Source organism: Rhinoderma darwinii, chromosome 1 (genome assembly GCF_050947455.1).
Source record: "Rhinoderma darwinii isolate aRhiDar2 chromosome 1, aRhiDar2.hap1, whole genome shotgun sequence".
Taxonomy (NCBI): domain Eukaryota; kingdom Metazoa; phylum Chordata; class Amphibia; order Anura; family Rhinodermatidae; genus Rhinoderma; species Rhinoderma darwinii.
In genome coordinates, this window is record NC_134687.1 from 495,540,941 (window position 1) to 495,562,168 (window position 21,228).

At 43.3% G+C, this 21,228-nt stretch overlaps 1 protein-coding gene across 4 annotated transcripts in view; it reads right to left on the reverse strand.

Annotated features, from left to right (window-relative positions):
- Positions 1-574: 574 nt before the first annotated feature.
- The window catches only part of DUSP18 (dual specificity phosphatase 18), a 35,646-nt gene continuing 14,992 nt past the window's right edge, over positions 575-21,228 (reverse strand). For 2 of the 4 annotated variants that reach the window (XM_075835609.1, XM_075835618.1), the window contains exon 2: positions 575-1,214. In XM_075835609.1, coding sequence (XP_075691724.1) covers positions 615-1,139 — 525 coding nt within the window. In that variant the 5' untranslated portion in view covers positions 1,140-1,214 and the 3' untranslated portion in view covers positions 575-614. Of the gene's footprint in view, positions 1,215-7,366; positions 7,443-20,575; positions 20,600-21,228 lie in introns of those variants that run through there. The other 2 variants (XM_075835627.1, XM_075835601.1) reach the window with 2 other exon arrangements.

Here is a 21,228-nt window from a genome sequence, read left to right on the forward strand (position 1 = left end):
GGCCATTTTTCAATGACTCAATAGAAAAATAGCTACAAAAACGGCTGTAAAAAACGGCTGAAAACAGCTCTATATTTTCTGCCATTTTTTGTTAAGCGTGTGAACATACCCTAACTATTTTGTGTGGTATAACTAACTATCTGTCTTACAAGCAGATACATTTAAATTGAGAAAAATGCTAATTTTTGCAAATTCTCTCTAATTTTGGTGTTTTACCACAAATAAATATTGAATTTATCAACCAAATTTTTCACTAACATAAAGTACAATATGTCATGAGAAAACAATCTCAGAATCGCTTGGATAGGTAAAAGCGTTCCAACGTTATTACCACATAAATTAACATGTCAGATTTTAAAAATGAGGCTCTGTCATTGGGTCCAAATGTGGCTGTGGTGGAAAGGCGTTAAACCATTGTAATGATTTTTTTTCATTCAGAACGCTTGCCGAGATAGGGGGATACAATGTCATAATTGTAGAGTCTATCACTAATGATAGATAATTTTTTAATAATTTGTCAATTTAGCACCAAACCCCCCCCCCCCCCAAAAAAGAAATAAATATCAGACAAAACTTAATACCCGTATGCCACTTTAATTTGCCTACGCTTTTCCTCAGAATGCAATCATGTTCTTTGTTTCAGTCTCATAAATGTTTGGAATAAGTCCCACCAAGGATTCAATAATATGGACTGTATTTTTCCCAAATAAATACAATTCATAGGCGATCAGCTGTCTCCAGAACCCAATGTTAGGGCGTATAATAGGCCTGCATGCTTTTAAGTGAGCATGTGCTGCCAGCAGGGTCAATCCATGATACTTCATTAGATAAGCGAGACAAAGTGTAGAAGATCTGCTGATACCTGCTGAACAATGAATTAGTGTCCTTCCTCCAGCAGCTTCTACCTCATGAATCTTATGCAATATGGTACCAAAGTAATCATACAAGGGGGTTTCTGGTAGGTCCGCCACAGGGAAATGTAGATATTCCAAGTCAGGGATGACACATGCCGAGCATTCTAGCGAGATATTAATGACACATGTAATATGGTGGCTACTGAGTAAGGTTGCGTTGCTTGCCGCTGCTGCATTGCTCAGGTACAGTCTGTCAGTTACTTTGCTCAGCCCAGAAATTGACATTTTATTTTTCCCCCCGACACAAGCAGGTTAATTCTTCTCCTTTCTGAAGTTATAACCACCAAAGGATCTATACAGCTGTAATGAAAGGATAGCATAGACATTAAAAACATTTAAATATATAATACACAATACAACAACCCATTAAGTCTTGATTAAGGTTCACTAACCGCATTCACAACTACTGCCATCATATGATTTTACAACGCCAGCCGCACTCAACACAGCTCAACCTAAATATTGTTGCCTGACAAGTGCATGGCGGAGAAAGAGTACGACCTACCTGCATCCTGTAAAAATTGCATAACTGAATTATATATGGGATGATGTACCCCTAATGTAAACTGTAAGATTAGAAGCTATCGAGGAGTTCCAGGACAATAGAACAGCGCAAGAAGATAGGTAAGCTGAAATTCGACATGTCGCATAACTCTGAGGTAACTTTTCTTTTTAATTTATTGGTCGCCCATAAAAATGTTTAATATGGATCGTCAACAGTCTGAAAGTATTTTATTTTTAACCCCTTAGTGACCAGCCTAGTATACAGTGTAACTAAACATTCAACAAACTTCTGACATGTCACAGTGACACGTCAGAAATTTTGATTGGTGGGGGTCCGAGCACTGGGACCCCCACGAATTGCTAAAACAAAGCGTGAGAAGCGTAAAAATTTCTGACATGGCAGAAGTTTGTTGAACGTTTAGTTACCCATTAAAGAGGGACTGTCACCAGTTTATAACTGCCGTATCTCCTATCTAATGTAATAGGCGCTTTAATGTAGATAACTTTTTTTTTTTTTTCAAACTTTTATTTCTCATCAAGTTATGAACATTTTAAGATTTATGCAAATTTGTTATTAATGCCCAACTGGACGTTTTTTTACTTTTCATCAAGTGGGCGTTGTAAAGAAAAGTGTATGATGCCGACCAATCAGCGTCATACACTTCTCTTCATTCCAGCACAGCTTGTTCCACAGCACAGCACGATTACATTAAATAATGTAATTGTTTTATTGTTGGGATCGTTATGGACGCGGCGATACCAAATATGTGTAACTTTTTTACTTTTCTTTTTTTCCATAATAAAGCATTTTGTAAGGGGGAAAGGTAGGTTTTTAATTTAAAACCAGAGCCATAGACTTTTTACGGCTCGGGTTTTAACTTGCTGCCCGCGCGATCGGGCAGCTGAATGTCGGGTCTCCGGCTGTGGGACCCTGAGGAGAGGATAGAAGCAGCTTTCGCTGCTTCTGTCTTCTCTGATCACTTGTACACAGCGCTCAATGCGCGCTGTGTATAGGAATAGAGACAGCAGCAGCGCAGCGGTCTCTATTCCTCCCGGTGTTCATGTGACTGGTCACATGATCGCCGGGTGCCATTACTGACAGACTGCTGATGGGTCTTACAAGACCCAACACAGCCCTATTAGTAACAATCGTCACTATGAGAGGGCTGATTTCAGTTACAGTGGAAAAAGCATGGTGTAAAAGAAAGAAAAAAAATATATAAAGTTCCCCAAAGGTCTTTTTTGACCTTTGAGGGACAGACCATAGTAATAAAAAAATAGTAAAGTAAAGTGCAAAAAAAAATTAAATAATAAATACACATAAAATACCCACCCCAAAAGAAAAACGTTCCCCCCCCCCCCCCCCCCCCGCCAATCATTTTTGTAACGCTGGCGCTGACCCAATTACCCTAATATAGACATGTAATATATTAAAATTTACGGTAGACAATGACTATCACAAATAAAAGGTCTGTTTTAGGGTAAAACTATGTTATTACCCAAAAAAATAGCTGAAACGTAAAAAAGCTTATTTTTTTACTATTCTTTTCAAACTTTATGAATAAAAATTCTAAAATAGCAAAAAAGGTGTGTATAAAAACGATTAAAAAAAAAGAAACCTGCATGTCTATGGAAAAAACTTCGCAAAAATCACGTAGTTAGCCCAACAAATAAAAAAGTTATAGCCATTTAACTAACACGTGCTAAAAAGGGCTAAACGGTGTCTTGTCCTGAAGGCTCAAAATAGCCCGGTCCTGAACTGGTAAAACTTGTTTTAACCTTTTTTTTTTTTTTTTTTTAGCCCCACTTCACTATGCGATCATTTTATTGCTTTTATAATACACTGCAATACTTCTGCAGTGTATTATTTATTGCCTGTCAGTGGCATGGCCTAACAGGCATTCACTAAAGGCAGACCTGGGGGCCCCTGGCTGCCATAAAAACCATTGGCAACCGTCGATCACATCGCAGGTGAGCCGATGGGGTGAGAGGTAGCCCCCTCCCTCTAAAACCACTGAGATGCGGCGATCGCTATTGACTGCTGCATTTGAGGCGTTAAACGGCAGATTTCGATCCCGCCCCCTAGAGCAGGTCTGCTCCAAGCCCTCAGGTAGATGAGAGCAGGGAGTTATTACTGCTCCTGTCGGTGCTGTTTTATTCTGACGCAGTGCTATAAAAAGGCTACTGCATCAGAATAAAGCATGTTAGTGACCGCCGTAAAAACACCTATGTGCGGTCACTAATGGGTTAAAGAACCAAGGCGCTGTACATAAGAAATATAGAGGAGTCTGACATAACATGAATAAATAAAAAAAACAAGCAAGTACCATAAACATGTGACATACTGGTACAGAAGGACAGTGGGGCCTGTCGGCAAGGGCTCACAATCCACAAGGGAAAGGGGTAAGAGACAATAGGTGAGGGTAGAAGCTGCATATATAGCGGTTTAGTGGAGGCAGGGTTATTGCAGTTTGTAAGCTTTTCTGAAGGGGTAAGTGAGAGTTAAGAGGCAGACGCATTGGGAAAAGGAAATAAAGAATTTAGGCCTCATGCACACGACCGTATTTTTTCCCACCCGTAAATACTGGCATAAATACGGGTCCGGTGTCACACGTATTCCACCCGTTTTGCACCAGTATTTACGAACCCGTGCCCGTAAATATGGGTCCGGTGTCACACGTATTCCACCCGTATTTACGAGCACGTTTTTGGCGGCAAAATAGCACTGCACTAATCGGCAGCCCCTTCTCTCTATCAGTGCAGGATAGAGAGAAGGGACAGCCTTTTCTGTAATAAAAGTTAAAGAAATTCATACTTACCCGGCCGTTGTCTTGGTGATGCGTCCCTCTCTTCACATCCAGCCCGACATCCCTGGATGACGCGGCAGTCCATGTGACCGCTGCAGCCTGTGATTGACCTGTGATTGGCTGCAGCGGTCACATGGCCTGAAACGTCATCCAGGACGTCGGGCCCGATGTCGAGAGGGACGCGTCACCAAGGCAACGGCCGGGAGACCGGACTGGAGGAAGCAGGAAGTTGTCGGTAAGTATGAACGTCTTTTATTTTTATTTTTTACAGGTTTATACTGATCGGTAGTCACTGTCCAGGGTGCTGAAAGAGTTACTGCCGATCAGTTAACTCTTTCAGCTCCCTGGACAGTGACTATTTACTGACGTCGCTTAGCAACGCTGCCGTAATGACGGGTGCACACATGTAGCCACCCGTCATTACGAGAGCTCCATAGATTTCTATGGACTGTCCGTGCCGTTATTACGGCCTGAAATAGGACATGTTCTATCTTTTTCAACGGCACGGGCACCTTCCCGTGAGAAAACGGGAAGGCACCCGTCGCCAATAGAAGTCTATGAGCCCGTTATTAGGGGTCGTAGTTACGACCCGTAATAACGGGAGTTTTTACGGTCGTGTGCATGAGGCCTTACAAGGGATAAAAAAAAAAAGTGCATGAAACCGAACTGGCTTAACCCCTTCCCCCTGCTGGCATTCTGGGCCCTAATGTCCAAGCCATTTTTTAGATTTTTCCATTGTCACATTCGAAGAGCTGTAACTTTTTTATTTTTGCGTCGGCATAGCTGTATAAGGTCTTGTTTTTTGCGGGACGACTTGCAGTTTTTATTGGTACCATTTGAGAGTAGATGCGACTTTTTGATCACTTTTTATCACATTTTTTTTAAGTCAGGATTAACAGAAAACAGCAATTTTTCCATTGTTTTTTATTTTATTTTTTACGGCGTTCACAGTGCAGGTTAAATAATGTAACAGCTTTATAGTCGGGGTCGTTACGGACGCGGCGATACCAAATATGTGTAACTTTTCTGCTTTATTGTAGTTTTTTTTAATAGTAAAGCATTTTGTAAGGGGAAAAGCTGGGTTTTTCATTTTTTTTTTTCACTTTTTTTTTTTTATTAACTTTATTAAACTTTTTTTTCTTTTTTACTAGTCCCACTAGGGGACTTCCCTATCCTCCGATCGCTATTATAATACACTGCAATACTTTTGTATTGCAGTGTATTACTGCCTGTCCGTTTAAAACGGACAGGCATCTGCTAGGTCATGCCTGCGGCATGATCTAGCAGGCATTCGCTGCAGGCAGACCTGGGGGTCTTTATTAGACCCCCGGCTGCCATAGAAGACACAGACACTCGGCGATTTTATCGCCGGGTGTCAGTGAGATGAGAGGGAGCTCCCTCCCTCTCTCCAAAACCATTCAGATGCGGTGCTCGCTATTGTGCACCGCATCTGAAGGGTTAAACAGGTGAGATCGATACTAATATCGATCTCACCCGGCAGAGCAGGGACGCCCCCAGCCCTCAGCTGCTTCTGGCAGCTGAGAGCAGGGAGATTTCACGGCTCCCTGCTCTGTTTACTTTATTCTACAGCAGCGACGTAGTTTGGCGGCGCTCTAGAATAAAGCCCACTAATGACCGCCGTAAAAAGACGTATCGGCGGTCATTAAGGGGTTAATGATATGGGCAACTGTTCCTCTTTTCCTTTGCACCAGTTTTGATAAATCTGCCCAATGTATACGGCTTTTCCCCTACCTGTTTAACGTATGCTTTAGGAAATCTCCCGGCGCATGCGTCAAACGTACCCATAGGCTTCCATTGTACCAAATACGAGATTCTATCCAGAAGTAACCTGGGAAAAAAATACATGTACCGTGCACTATAAGTTTATTTTAACCCTTTTTCCGACCAATGATATGCCAGCACGTCATGGAGCGGGGGTGAAGTTTGGAGCGGGCTCACGCGCTAAGCCCGCTCCAAACGCTGCAGGTCTCAGCTGTGTATCACAGCTGACACGCTGTTCTAAAAGACAATTGGTTAAATGCTGCGATCAATAGCGACCACGGCACTTAAACTGTTAGACGGTGGGCGGCCCCCTCCGACAGCCCAGCAGCTGTATTTTTTTCACCTGAGCGCTAACAAAATGTAATAAAAAGTGATCAAAAAATTGTATGTACGAAAAAATGGTACCAATAAAAACTACAGCTCGTCTCGCAAAGATTAAGCCCTCACACCGCTCAATAAACGGAAAAATAAAAAAGCAATGGCTCTCAGAACGTGGTGAAACAAAACTATTTTTTTTTAACAAATAGTTTTTTCTTTGTAAAAGTAGTCAAATATAAAAAAAAATATATAAATTTGGTATCAGCGTAATCGTATTGAGCCGAAGAATAAAGTTAAGTTGTCGTTTTTACCGCACAGTGAAAGCCGTGAAGACTAAACCCAAAAAACAATGAAGGAATTGAGATTTTTTCCAATTCCACCACACAAGAATTTTTCTCCCGTTTCCCTGTACATTATATGGTACTTTAAATGGTGCCAATAGAAACTACAACTCCCCCCACAAAAAATAAGCCCTCACACCACTCTAATGACGGAAAAAGAAAAAAGTTATGGCTCTTGGAAGGCGGGGAGTGAAAAACTAAATCGTAAAAACAAAAAATGTCCTGGTCTTTGGGTCTTTAAAGGGTTAACATGGGAGTCTATGGATGACGGATGCCAATGTATAGCATCTGCCACAGGCATCCGTTTAATGTATGTGTCAAACTTTTCAATAGCTTTTCGTGACATATACGTATAATGGACAGATGTCTGTGCAGAATGCCTATCAGTGGCATCAGTCCCCCCTGGACTATAGCGGTATCCGTTTAACGTATAAGTCATGAAAATGTCATATAAGTTCATGACATAGTCGTTTAACGGATTCTATAATAGTCTATGTGTGACGGATGCCACTGTTAGGCATCCGTCACAGCCTACGATTAATGCATACGTCAGGAGCTTTTCCCGACGTATATGTCAAACAGAAACCATAAATGCAGCGTGAACAAGGCCTTACTGGTCAAGTGGACTTTAAACGACTTCATACTACAATTGCTAATACAGAAGATAAGTAGTTACTATATTACAATCTAAGAGTATTACCGGTGTAGAGATGTTTTAAGTAAAGAATATTTCTGATCCTGAAATATTAGTCTGTTCAGAGGAATTTTGTCCAACTGCCAAGCAACTTACTATGACACTATCGTTATGTCACAAAGCAACCGATACAACTTACCACAGCTTTTTATTCAGTTATTCTCCATTATATTTAATCATGTTTGTCTGTTTAACGTTTCCCATAACGTTTCCTTGTCTGTTTTAAAATGTCAAAAGAAGCATTGGAGGGTCCCATGGTAACTTTTTGCAAAAGAAGATGCACAGAGGGTCTAATGTTGTACAGGTTTGTACCATACTGCTGTACCGATTTAGGTTGTAGCACAATGTAAAAACAGTCATTCATTCAGTGGAGTGATGTGTAATGTTAAGTAGTCATCATAAAATGCTGCAGAGCTTGTCAGAAATAGTCAGCCGGCACACAGTTTTAACCTGCTAACTCAGGGGTGGGCAAACTTTTTGACTCGCGGGCCACAATGGGTTCTAAAATTTGACAGAGGGGCCGGGCCAGCAGCATTTGGAGGGAGTGTTTGGGCCGGATATACTAAAGCATTAAATGTAGTGTGTGCAAACCTCATAGCACAGTAAGAACACTACAACCCAATTTATTAACTGTCTTTCAAATGTGAAAAATAGCCCTTATCAGTTAATAAATTTGTCTCAAGGAATATGCAAGATATGGCATTTACATACTATTTCGCAGATACTGGCTGATATTGTACTCTTTGAAAACCGCAACATCTTCTTGGCATATCAGACATACAGCCGTTGATCGGACTTCAGTGAAGAAGTATTTTGTTGTCCACTCCTTATTAAACACTCGGCATTCGCTGTCCACTTTCCTTCTCTTTGGTCCGCTCATTTTCACAGAAGGGCTTAATGGTGACGTGAAACGAAGTGAAAATTAAAGTGAAATAAAGAGAAATACGCGCCACATTAACAACGGTCAATGTGTTTTGAGTGCGCCATCTATTGGGAAAACGTGGGCATTGCAGGGAAAGGGGAAAAAAAAGGAGGTTTTTACTATAATTTGGACAAGTTCGGCGGGCCGGATTAAAAAGCCTAACGGGCCGTATGTGGCCCGCGGGCCGTAGTTTGCCCATGTCTGTGCTAACTCCTTCCTGCTGAAGCCATTACGATTTTCATTTTTTACGCCCCACCTTCCAAAAGCCAAAACTATTTTATTTTTCCAGCGATATAGCCCTATGAGGGCTTGATTTTTGCGGGACGAGTTGTAGTTTTTAATGTCACCACATATTGTACCATATAATGAAGTAGAAAACAGGAAAAAAAATGTTGTGGGGAAAGAAATGGGAAAAAAATAAAATAAAAAACGGCGATTCCTCTATTTTGTTTTTTTGCACTTAATTTTTACAGCGTTCACCGTGCAATTAAAACAACATGTTAACTTGCGGGTCAATACGCTTACGTCTATAGCAAATTTATATATATATTTTTTTATATTTTACTACTTTGAAGGGAAAAAACCTGTAACACAAAAATTTATTTTGGGTGGCTAAATTATGAGTCTCATAACTTTTTTATATTTCCGTCGATTGAGCGGTATGAGGGCATATTTTTTGCAGGTCGAGCTGTAGTTTTTAATGGTACCATTTTGAGGTACATGCAAGTTTTTGATCATTTTTAATACAATTTTTTGTGGGAGATGAGATGACCAAAAAACAGAGATTCTGGCATTTTACTTTTTTTTTTACGGCGTTCAACACGCGTGTTAATTACCGTATTTTTCGGACTATAAGACGCACCTGACTTTAAGACGCACCCAGGTTTTAGACAACAGAAAATAGGAAAAAATGTCATATTTTACTTCTTTTACAAAGAAAAAACTATTGGTTAAAAAAAATAATTTGTTCAGTTTCACCTCATTCTGAGTCATAACTTATATTTTTCTATTGTTTGAGCGGTGTGAGGCTTAGTTTTTGCGGGACGAGCTGTAGTTTTTATTAGCACAATAGTTTTGGTACATACGATTTTTTTTATCACTTGTAATTTCATTCTTTTTAGCGCGATGGTGAACTAAAGATAACGATTCTGGGGTTTTACATTTATTTTTTTTACACCGTTCACTGTGTGAGTCAAATAATGCTATATTGTAATAGTTTCTGACTTTTATGGATGCAGCGATACCAATTTTTTTATTTTTACGTTGTGCCTGGGGAGAAAAAAAAAATAAATGGGAAAACGGGTTTTTTTTAAACTTTTTTTTTTTTTTTTCTTACACTCCTGAAAATGTATCAAATGTTTTATTTTTTTACACATTTTATTAGTTCCCCTAGGGGACTTGAACCAGCGATCATTAGATTGCTTGTACAATACATGGATAAGTTACGGAAACAGCGTAACTCGCTGTCACGAAGGGTCTGTGGACCCACTGGGCCGTACCGCCTTGGCGGTAAGGCAGCTGGCCAACAGGGCGAATGTCAATGTCTATAGTTCGTATAGGTACCTGTGGCAGCTCGGACAGCAGTAAGGCAGGCTCGGCTAGGTCTAGGCAGCAGGTAGACATCAGGCGAGATGAAGCAGGTCAGACACGACACGACTTTGGCACAGCACAGTGCTCGACCGGTATAGTATGGAATGCAGGGAACAGGAACACACTAGGAGGCCATCACATAGACAAACTTGGGAAACATCAACAACGCTCAGGCATAGAAGCAGGGGGCTGGAGACCCCTCTTATAGTCCAGGGTACTCACAGGTTCAAAGTTCATCAAAAGTCCGGTGCGCGCTGCCCCTTTAAGATCCCTACGGGATCCGGCTGAGGTGAGTGGAAGCGAGCGCTGGCGTCTCCTCAGGAGGAGGCTGGGGCCAGCGTTTGCCGACTCGTGGCTGTCGGGGGGGATTGGAGCCACGGACATTACAGTATCCCCCCTCTTACGCCCCCTGTTCTTGGGACCAGAGCGAGAGAGAAACTTCTTTAGAAGAGTAGGGGCATTGAGGTTCTCCTCTGGCTCCCAAGACCTCTCTTCAGGACCAAACCCCCTCCAATCCACCAAATAAAAAGTCTTTCCTCTCACTTTTTTGGTGTCCAAGATCTCCTTAACCTCAAAAGGTGTCTGAAGGAACACTGGAGGCAACCACAGGGCTAGGAGTTTTGGTATAGCGGTTCAGAACCACCAGCTTCAGGAGGGAGACGTGGAAGGAATTGGGGATCTTGAGGGTAGGAGGCAGCCGAAGCTTGTAGACGACAGGGTTGATCTGCTGTAGGATCTCGAAGCGTCCGAGGAACCTGGGAGCAAATTTGCATGATGGATATTCCTGGAAGACAGCCAGACCCTCGTGCCAGGAAGAAACTGAGTAGGTTCTCTTCTCCTTGTGTCCGCCTTCCGTTTCATGCGGTCGACTGCCATTAGGATGGAGGATCAAGTCTGCTGCCAGATCTGCAGGAAGTCTCTAAAAGCGGAGTCAGCCGCTGGTACCTCGGAAGTATCGGGCACCGGGAGAGGAATTTGTGGGTGCTGGCCGTAGACAATGAAGAACGGTGTATTCCTTGTGAATTCGCTGGTGTGATTATTGTAGGAAAATTCAGCCCATGGGAGCTACTGCACCCAGTCATCATGCTACTTGGAGATGAAGTGGCATAGGTAGTTCTCCAAGATCTGATTGATCCTCTCGACCTGACCATTGGACTGGGGATGGTAGGCTGAAGCAAAGTCCAACTTCACACCGAGGAGTCCGCAGAGGGCTCTCCAGAACTTTGCGGTGAACTGAAACCCCCAATCAGACACAATATGCTGCGGCAAGCCGTGCAGGCAGAAGATGTGTTGGATGAACAGCTTGGCTAGCTGAGGAGCAGAAGGAAGACCGGTCAGAGGAACGAAGTGGGCCATCTTCGAAAATCGATCCACCACCACCCAGACAGTACTGCACCCGGCAGAGAGAGGCAGGTCCGTAATAAAGTCCATATCTATATGCTGCCAGGAAGCATTGGACACAGGCAATGGTTGAAGCAGACTAGCAGGTCTGGAGCGAATGGCCTTGTTGGCTGCACATACAGAACAGGAAGAAACAAAGTCCATAATGTCCTTGGGCAGCGTGGGCCACCAGAAATGACGAGCGATCAGATCCCGGGTCTTACAGACTTCCGCGTGACCTGCCAGTCTAGAGGAGTGTCCCCAGCGGAGGATTCTTCCACGATCAGCCAGGCGCACAAAAGTCCTCCCTGGAGGAATGTCCCCAACTTGCAGGGGATTGACAGAGACAATGCAAGACGGATCAATAATATGCTGTGGAATCTCCATGGTGTCTTCCGTCTCTAAAGACCTGGACAAGGCATCGGCCCTCACATTCTTGTCGGCCGGGCGATAATGGAGCTCAAACTGGAGCCTGGTAAAGAACAGTGATCACTTGGCCTGACGAGGGTTCAGCCGTTGGGCCGTCTGGAGGTAGGTCGTATTCTTCTGGTCTGTAAAAATTCCACACCTTGGCTTTCATACCCTTCTTAGTAAGGTTAGAGATGGGAGAAGTCCGTGAGGAGAAGTTTGGAATAAACGGTCTGTAAAAATTGGTGAATCCCAAAAAGCGCTGTATGGCCCTCAAGCCTTGAGGGCGTGGCCATTGCAGGACAGACTTTACCTTCTCAGGATCCATCTCGAGACCTCGATTCGAAACGATATAGCCCAGAAAGGGTAGAGCATCTCTGTCAAACACGCACTTCTCCAACTTGGCGTACAGACGATTCTCCCTTAACCGTAGCAGAACTTGACGGACATGTCTCTCATGCGTCATAGGATCTGGAGAAAAAAAAATCAAGAGGTCATCAAGGTAGACTACTACACAAACAGAGGAGGTCACAGAAAATGTCAATAACAAACTCCTGGAAGACCGCGGGAGCATTACACAGGCCGAAGGGCATTACTAGATACTCATAGTGTCCATCACGGGTGTTAAATGCAGTCTTCCATTCATCACCCTTGCGAATCCGGACTAGGTTGTAAGCCCCACGTGGGTCCAGCTTAGAAAAAAATCTTGGCACCACGTATACGATCAAACAGTTCAGAGATCAGTGGCAACGGATATTTATTCTTCACCGTGATCTGGATGAGACCTCGGTAGTCGATACAAGGATGAATAGAGTCATCTTTCTTTTTGACAAAGAAGAATCCGGCTCCTGCCGGGGAGGAAAACTTCCGTATGAAGCCCCTCTCCAAGTTCTCTTTCACATAGGCGGACAAGGACAGATTCTCTGGCAAGGAGAGAGGATATACCCTACCACGGGGAAGGGATGCACCAGGAAGCAGTTCGATAGAGCAGTCATACGCCCGATGTAGAGGCAATGTCTCCGCCTCCCTCTTGCTGAAGACGTCCGAAAATGCAGCATAATGACTCGGCAATCCTGCCAATGACAGAGGCAGAGAAGGCTGACCCGAACGGATCTGCACCAGGCAACGGCTTTGACACTCAGGGCCCCACTGGAGTACCTCTCCAGAATTCCAGTCCAGGACTGGGGCATGCAGTCGGAGCCAAGGCATGCCCAGCAACACAGGGTTAACAGCTTTGGATAGGACATAGAACGACAGAAGTTCGGAGTGAAGAGCTCCCACTTGGAGCCTCAGCGGCTTGGTCACAGCTACAACTGGGTCTGGCAGAGGCAGTCCATTTACGGAAGCAACGGTCAACGGGCTCTCCAGAGGGGTGGTGAATAATTGCAGAAGGTCCACCAGGTCTCTACGGATGAAATTAGCAGCAGATCCAGAGTCCAGGTACGCAGAGACTAGATGCGTTCTCTCACCGGACACTATGGTCACAGGTATGGACAATTTAGATGGAAGTCCATTCATACCCAAGGTTGTCACTCCTAGCAACCCTAGGCTTTGGGGACACAGGCGCACAAGATGGCCACCGAGGCCGCAATAAAGACAGAGTCCAGAAGTGCGTCTGCGTTGTCTCTCCTGGGTGGATAACTTACACTGGTCCATTATAACAGACTCCTAAGGCTGGGTTCACACTACCTATTTTCAGGTGTAATGGAGGCGCTTTACACCTCGAATTATGCCTGAAAAGACGGCTCCAATACGTCGGCAAACATCTGCCCAATGCTTTCAATGGGTTTGCCGATGTACTGTGCCGACGACCTGTCATTTTACGCGTCGCTGTCAAAAGACAACGCGTAAAATTACAGCCTCGTCAAAAGAAGTGCAGGACACTTCTTGGGATGTTTTTGGAGCCGTTTTCTCATAGACTCTATTGAAAACAGCTCCAAAAACAGCCGAAAAAACGGCGCGAAACACGGCGCGAAAAACGCGAGTTGCTCAAAAAACGTCTGAAAATAAGGTGCTGTTTTCCCTTGAAAACAGCTCCGTATTTTCAGACGTTTTTGGCTCAGCGTGTGAACATACCCTTTGGAGGATCAACATCTAAGGACAGCAGGGGTTGCTGCAAAGTAGGAGCCAGACTGGGAAGGACTTCCATTTTGGTCACCAAATCTCCTTATTTTTTTACAATGCTTAAGGGGGAAATGGGAAGAGGGGTGTTTTTTTCTTTATTTAACTGATTTACTTTTTTTTTTTATTAGTCTCCCTAGTTCCCTTAGTGGGACTAAAAAAATAAATTAAAAAAAAAATAATAATAATTAGATAAAATGTAAACAAAAAAAAACAAAAAAACTTTTCCCATTGTCCCCCTAAAGTAATGTAAAAAATAAACAAAATTGGTATCACCGCGTCCGTAAAAATATAAAGTCCTATGCACCCCAAAATGGTACCAATAAAGACTAGAGCTCGCCCTGCAACAAACATGCCCCCACACAGCTCGATCGTCAGAAAATAAAAAAATTCATGGGTCTTGTAATATGGCGACAAAACAAAATTTTTGAGGTAAAACATAGAAATATGCACATTTGGTATCGCCGTAATTATATTGACTGGCAAAATAAAGTTAACATGTCATTTTTACCGCATGGTGAATGCCGTAAAAGCAAAACCCCCAAAATATTGGAGAAAATTGTGTTTTTATTCCATTCCACGCACAAAGAATTTTCTTTCAGTTTGTTAGTACATTATGTGGTACAATAAATGGAGCATTTAAAAACTACCATTTGCCCCTCAAAAACGCTTCCACTCCTCTGGTAAGGCTTTCTACAAGATTTTGGAGTGTGTCTGTGGGAATTTTTGCCAATTCATCTTTAACACAGTTTGTAAGGTCAGCCACTGATGTTGGACGAGAGGGCCTGGCTCACAATCTCTGTTCTAGTTCATCCCAAAGGTGTTCAATGGGGTTGAGGTCAGGGCTCAGTACGGGACAGTCAAGTTCTTCCACATTAAAACTCACCCAACCATGCCTTTTATGGACCTTGCTATGTGCAATAGGGCACAGTCATGCTGGAACAGAAAAAAGTCTTACCCAAACTGTTCCCATAAAGTTGGAAGCTACAATTGTCCTATATGTCTTGGTATGCTAAGATTTAAGATTTTCCTTTACTGGAACTAGGGGCATAGGCCAACTCCTGAAAAACAACCCCATAGTATTATCCCTCCTCCACCAAGCTTTACAGTTGGCACAATGCAGTCAGGTAGGTAATGTTCTCCTGGCTTTCGTCAAACTCAGACTCATCCATCAGACTGCCAGATAGAGAAGCATGTTTCCACTACTCCAGAGTTCAGTGGCGGCGAGCTTTACATCTCTCCATCCGACACTTGACATTGTGCTTGGTGATGTAAGGCTTGCATGCAGCTGCTCAGTCATGGAAACCCATGCCATGTAGCCCCCGGCACACAGTTTTTGTGCGGGTGATAATGCCAGAGGAGGTTCGGAACTTTACATGGTCTATCACTTCGTGGTTGGTTTGCTGTGGTTCCTAGACGCTTCCATTTTTGCAATAATACCGCTTGTAATAACACAGTTGATCGTGAAATATCTAGAACGGAAGAAATTTCACATACAGACATACTGTGGCATACTCTTACAGTACAACATTTGAATTCAGTAAGCTCATTAGAACGACCCATTCTTTCACAAACGTTTGTTAAGGCAACTGGATGGCTAAGTTGTTTGAAAAATTAGTGCCATTCAGGAATTGGACTATTAAGGAATTTCCTGCCAATCCAGCAATGGGACTATTTATACCCAAAGCCAGCTTCCCTGGAATTATGTCACAATTCTATTTTTCGTAATCAAAATATTTATTTTTACTCAAAATGACCGCAACCAGATGGCAAACTTGCCCCAGAAGATCAGAGATTCCACTGTTGCTTTGAGAACATGGACAGACATAAACACACAGAAAAATGAATACAAAAGGTGTTGTTACAGCCTGTGCGCATGACTTCATATGCCGTTTAGCGTGTCTGCCAGGAAAGCTCCCGACGTACACGCTAAACATATCCATAGGGTTACATTAGCCAAGTGGAGCAAAAAAATGGCCTTTGCCGGGCTGCTATAGGTCAGTATACTAAGCTATTCTATGCAACAGAATTCAGTAATCAAAAGTTTACCGTGTGGTATACTGTGGTTTCAACTTGGGAGCCTATGGGTGATGGATGCCACTGTATGGTATCCGTCACAGGAGATTTGCATGAAGTATATATTAAACGGATGCCATAATAGCCTGTGGCCTAACAATGGCGTCCGTCAGCCATTGGCTATTATGGATCCATTGGAGGCACAATGGGGTTTGTTAGACGCCGTTGGTGTTTGTTACGTAAAGGATCCGTCACAGCTTGAATTCAATTTTTCTGCTATGACGGAACAAAAATATGGAATTCACCCTGCATATATGTGCTGTACATAATGTATACAGTGCATTTGGAAAGTCTTCAGACCCTTTCACTTCTTAAATGTTGTGGCCTTGTGCGAACATTGAAAAAAAAAATCTAGTTTTTTCCCCATCATTCTGCACTCAATACCCCATAATGACAAAATGAAAACAAAATTGTAGAAATTTTTGCAAATGTATTATAAATTAAACGATACAATTTCACATGGACATAAGTATTCAGACCCTTTGCTATGACACTTGAAATTTAGCTCTGGGGGCCTCCCATTTCTCCAGATCATCTTTGAAATGTTTATACACCTTGATTGGAGTCCACCTGTGGTAAATTCATTTCATTGGACATGATTTGGAAAGACACACCCCGTCTATATAAGGTCACACAACTGACAATGCATATCTGAGCAAAAACCCAGCCACGAGGAGGAAAAACTGCCTGTAGAGCTCAGAGACAGGATTGTGTGGCGGCACAGATCTGGAGAAGGGTACAAAAACATTTCTACCGCAACCAGGACTCTTCCTAGAGCTGGCCACCCCACCAAACTATGTAATTGGGGGAGAAGGGCCTTGGTCAGAGAGGTGACCAAGAACCCAATGGTCACTGTGGCTGAGCTCCAAAAATCCTGTATGTAGATGGGAGAAACTTCCAGAAAGTCAACCATCACTCCACCAATCTGGGCTTTATGGCAGAGTGGCCAAAAAGAAGCCTCTCCTCAGTAAAAGGCACTCGAAAGCCTGCATGGAGTTTGCAAAAAAACACCTAAAGGACTCTCAGACTGTGAGAAGCAAGATTCTGTGGTCTGATGAAACCAATATTTAACTTTTTGGTCTCAATTATAAGCATCACGCCTTGAGGAAACCAGGCACTGCTCATCTCCTGCCCAATACCACCCTTCAGTGAAGCACGTTGGAGGCAGCATCATGGTGTGGGGGTGTTTTTCAGAGGCTGGGACAGGGAGACTGGTCAGGGTACGTTCACACGGCAGCGTCCGTAACGGCTGAAATTACGGGGCTGTTTTCAGGAGAAAACAGCACCATAATTTCAGCCGTAATGGCATGTTGAGGCGCTTTTTGCTGCGTCCATTACGGACGTTAAATGGAGCTGGTTTTCCATGGAAAACGGCTCCATTAACGTCTGAAGAAGTGACAGGCACTTCTTTGGCGCGGGCGTCTTTTTTACGCCCCGCCTTTTGACAGCGGGGCGTAAAAAAAAAATGACCATGTGCACAGAACATCGTAAGACCCATTCAAATGAATGGGCAGATGTTTGCCAACGCTATCGAGCCGCATTTTTGGACGTAAATCGAGGCGTAAAACGCCCGAATTACGTCCGTAAATAAGCCGTGTGAACATACCCTCAAGGGAACGATGAATACAGTAAAGTAAAAAGATATTCTTAATGAAAACCTGATCCAGAGTGCCCTGAACCTCAGACTGGACCTCAGGTTCACCTTCCAACAAGATATTGACCCTAAACACACAGCCAAGACAACACAGGAGTGGCTTAGCGAGAACTCTGTTAACGTCCTTGAGTGGCCCAGCAAGAGCCCTGACTTGAACTCAATCGAACATCTCTGGAGAGACCTGAAAATGTCTGTCCACCGATGGGCCACATCCAACCTGTCCAAGATTGAGAGGATCTGCAGAGAAGAATAGCAGAAAATCCCCAAATCCAGGTGTGCAAACCTTGTGGCATCATATCCAGGAAGACTGGAGGCTGTTATCACTGTCAAAGGTGCTTCTGGTTGCAACCAGAGGGTCTGGCAGACGCGAAATTACCAAACCTGACATCTTCTCCATAAAATTAAAGCGATTGTGATAAAGGCCTGGATAGGCCGAAACGTCATAAAAAAAATAAATTGCCTGTGAAAAAATTGCCTGTTGTAAATAAAAAAAATAAATAAAATACATTTGAAGAAATTCTAAAAATTCTTCAAAATACTACATTCATCTCTATACTTGAGTGCTTGGGTTGTTTGTTCTATATATATTGTGGGTTGTCCGGACCCGAACCCTCATAGTACCTGAACATTCCAGCCAGGAGTGCAATCCATCATTTTCTATCAGCTGAGTAAAGGGTCTGAATACTTATGTCAATGCAATATTTTTGCTTTTCCTTTTCAATAAACTAGCAAAGATTACTAACATTCTGTTTCACTTTGTCATCATGGGGTTCTGAGTGCAGAATGATGGGGAAAAAATAGAATATTTTTTTTTTAACTCGAGGCCACAACATAACAAAACAACAAAAAATTTAAATCACAGCCTCCATTTAATCTGTACGTCGAGAACCTGTCCCGGCATATACTCCAAAGGTAAGGCAAAAACATGATGTGAATGGGGCCTAATTTGTATATTCTTAGGCATGTCTCATACACATACTGCTCTTTCTTTATGTACCGAAGCTTAATAACTAATTCTGAGCGAGGTCTTGTGCCAAGAACCCATCTTGCCAATGTGATCATTCGGGATAATATCAGTGAAAAGAGGATGCTGGAGCTAAAGGTGAGGCATTTCAGTTTATTTTACTAAGAAGCCAAACACCATGGCCACATGCGGTTTTACTGCAAATTGGTAAGATTTTCAAATGTTTAATATTCACAATTTTTTTTATAGGTAAACAGAGGTTTTACCTGAAAAACATGTAGACATTAACAAGCATTTGAAAACCGCACCAACCTGCAGCAACACCATATGTGGTTTTTTTAGACGTATTGTGGGGTTTTTAGGGGCTCGGTTTTATTTTTTCAAGTAGATCAACTTTGAACCGCTTAGAATTGAGCTTAGTAGATCGAGCAGGGCAAGGCAAGAGCCACTACACAACAAGCCGACAGTCCAGCGCTCTGACGGATTTGGCTGAGAATAGAATTCTGCAGCATCTATGTACGGTGATACATAGAAGCTGCAGAAGCTAAATGGTGAAGCTTTTTTAATAAAAGCAAATTACATAAGTAATTTCAATATAAAAATACATACATTTCTTTAAAAAAAAAGCCCCATAAAAGTTGTATATTGCCTTTAAATGCTTAAAGAGAACCTGTCATCCGTGCAAAAAAAACGCAGCTGACATCTGTTAGATTGAAGGTGCCTTCTGGCGCTTTCCTTTTTCTTTTAGCCCCAACTGTTCTTGAGATATCGGTGGTGTTCATTTTGGTGCCGATATGCAAATGAGGCCTTCGACTGTCAAGTGTTACCCCTTGGCAAGTAAGCGGTGTTAACCATTCACTTGCCAGTCAAAGGCCTCAGTTGCATGTCTGGCATCAATATCTCAGCAACGGTAATGCCTAGAAAAAAAAAAGAAAAGACACCGGAATCTGTGAGGCGACGGAAATCTAACGGAGATGTGTAAAGGATCTGCCAGGCACTACGTCTGTGGATACTCCCAGGGTTAATCAGTCGACACCTGAGGCCAGACCTCTTAGACTGACACCGGCTCCCACCAATCAGGGTGGCAGGCTCAGGAGTGGGAGAGCCTATCGTGGCCTGGTCAGTCGGAGTTAGCTCCGCCCCCTGTCCATTTATACCTGCCGTTTTCTCTTCCTCATTGCTTGTTATTCTTCTTGGATTCCTGGCCCCACGGCTGCCTTGCTCCAGCCTGCTTCTGCCGTGCTTCTGCCTTGCTTCAGTTCCCGCTTATCCTGCTTCGCTCTGCCCCTGGCTTGCTTCCTGCTCCGTGCTCTGCGTTTGTATACTCCACTACATCCTGATCCTGACTGGCTCGTTCACCACTCCGTTTCCTCACGGTGTTCCGTGGGCTACTGCCCCTTCCCTTGCTTGTTCCCTGTTTGTATCCCCTTGCACTTAGTCAGCGTAGGGACCGCCGCCAAGTTGTACCCAGTCGCCTATGGCGGGTCGTTGCAAGTAGGCAGGGACAGGGCGGTGGGTAGATTAGGGCTCACTTGTTCCCTTCACCTCCTTCCTGCCATAACAGAGATGTCAGCTGCAGTTTTTTGGGCAGGAGACAGGTCGTCTTTAAACTGGTTGGACACTTTTAGAAGAGTATCAGCAGGGCATTCTAAAGAGTATTTGTGGTAAACGTACGATTTGACTTTTATTTGTAGTTCAGCGCCACTTTCCCAGTGTCATAAGCCACACCCGCGGGTTATTAGAGATGTATCTTCCTTATGCCCGCAACTCCTGTCCATAATATGGCCGGGGACGGAGGTAAATGTGACTAGACATGTCACTCTGCTTATGACCCAGGGAACCGGCGATGAACTGCAAATAAAGTCATGAAGTTTAACAAAAATAGTGTCTAGAATGCACTGCTCATAGCTTTCTTAACGTGGCCAACACATTTAAACTGTGGCCGGAGAAGGGCTCTGACCTCACAGGCATTGCAGCTATCACTGTGACAGAGCATGGCAATAAATGTAGTGATATGGTATATAGTACATTAATACATATAACAGAAAATGCTACTTTGTAGTGAAGAACGAGGCTGGCCATAGAAGCTGATAAACACACCTTTATGGTTAAAGGCCATGTATGCAAACACCAATATTTTTATCACTCCAAGGTTTCTAAAGTAAAAAAAAAAACAGCCGTGTAAATAGTCATGATTAAAAATAACATACCATATTTTTTTAAATTGAAATTTCATGGTTACTGACTGCAAACAAACGGCACGTAGCCTTATCCTTCAGTTATGTGTTAGGCCTAATGCACACAAACGCGTTTTTGCGGCGCAATTAACCCGCAAATCTGCGGGCGAATTGCGGACCCATTCATTTCACTGGGCCCATGCACATGACCGTGGTTTCCACGGTAAGTGAATTGGCCAGAGACCCGGACCATTGAAAGCCATGTGTGCACAGCTACGGTCATGTGCATGAGGCTTTACTCCGCTCCATCTGCTCGCTCTTCTTACTAACCTACAGCCAGTAGAAGGAAAGATGGAGGGGAGTAATACATGACTGCAGGATCAGACTACACACAGGGTTTATTCGTAGTCTGTAATCCTGGAGACACACAAGTCTGCATAGGAGCTGTAGCCACGACTTTACTAAGTATATCTTTCTGAAAATGGTGTAAGCCTTTGCACTTTCATCTTTGATTGAATAGCTTTATGCCCATGTACCCTAAAGCAGATGGAGTGCTCATTTCACCATATGTGTAAC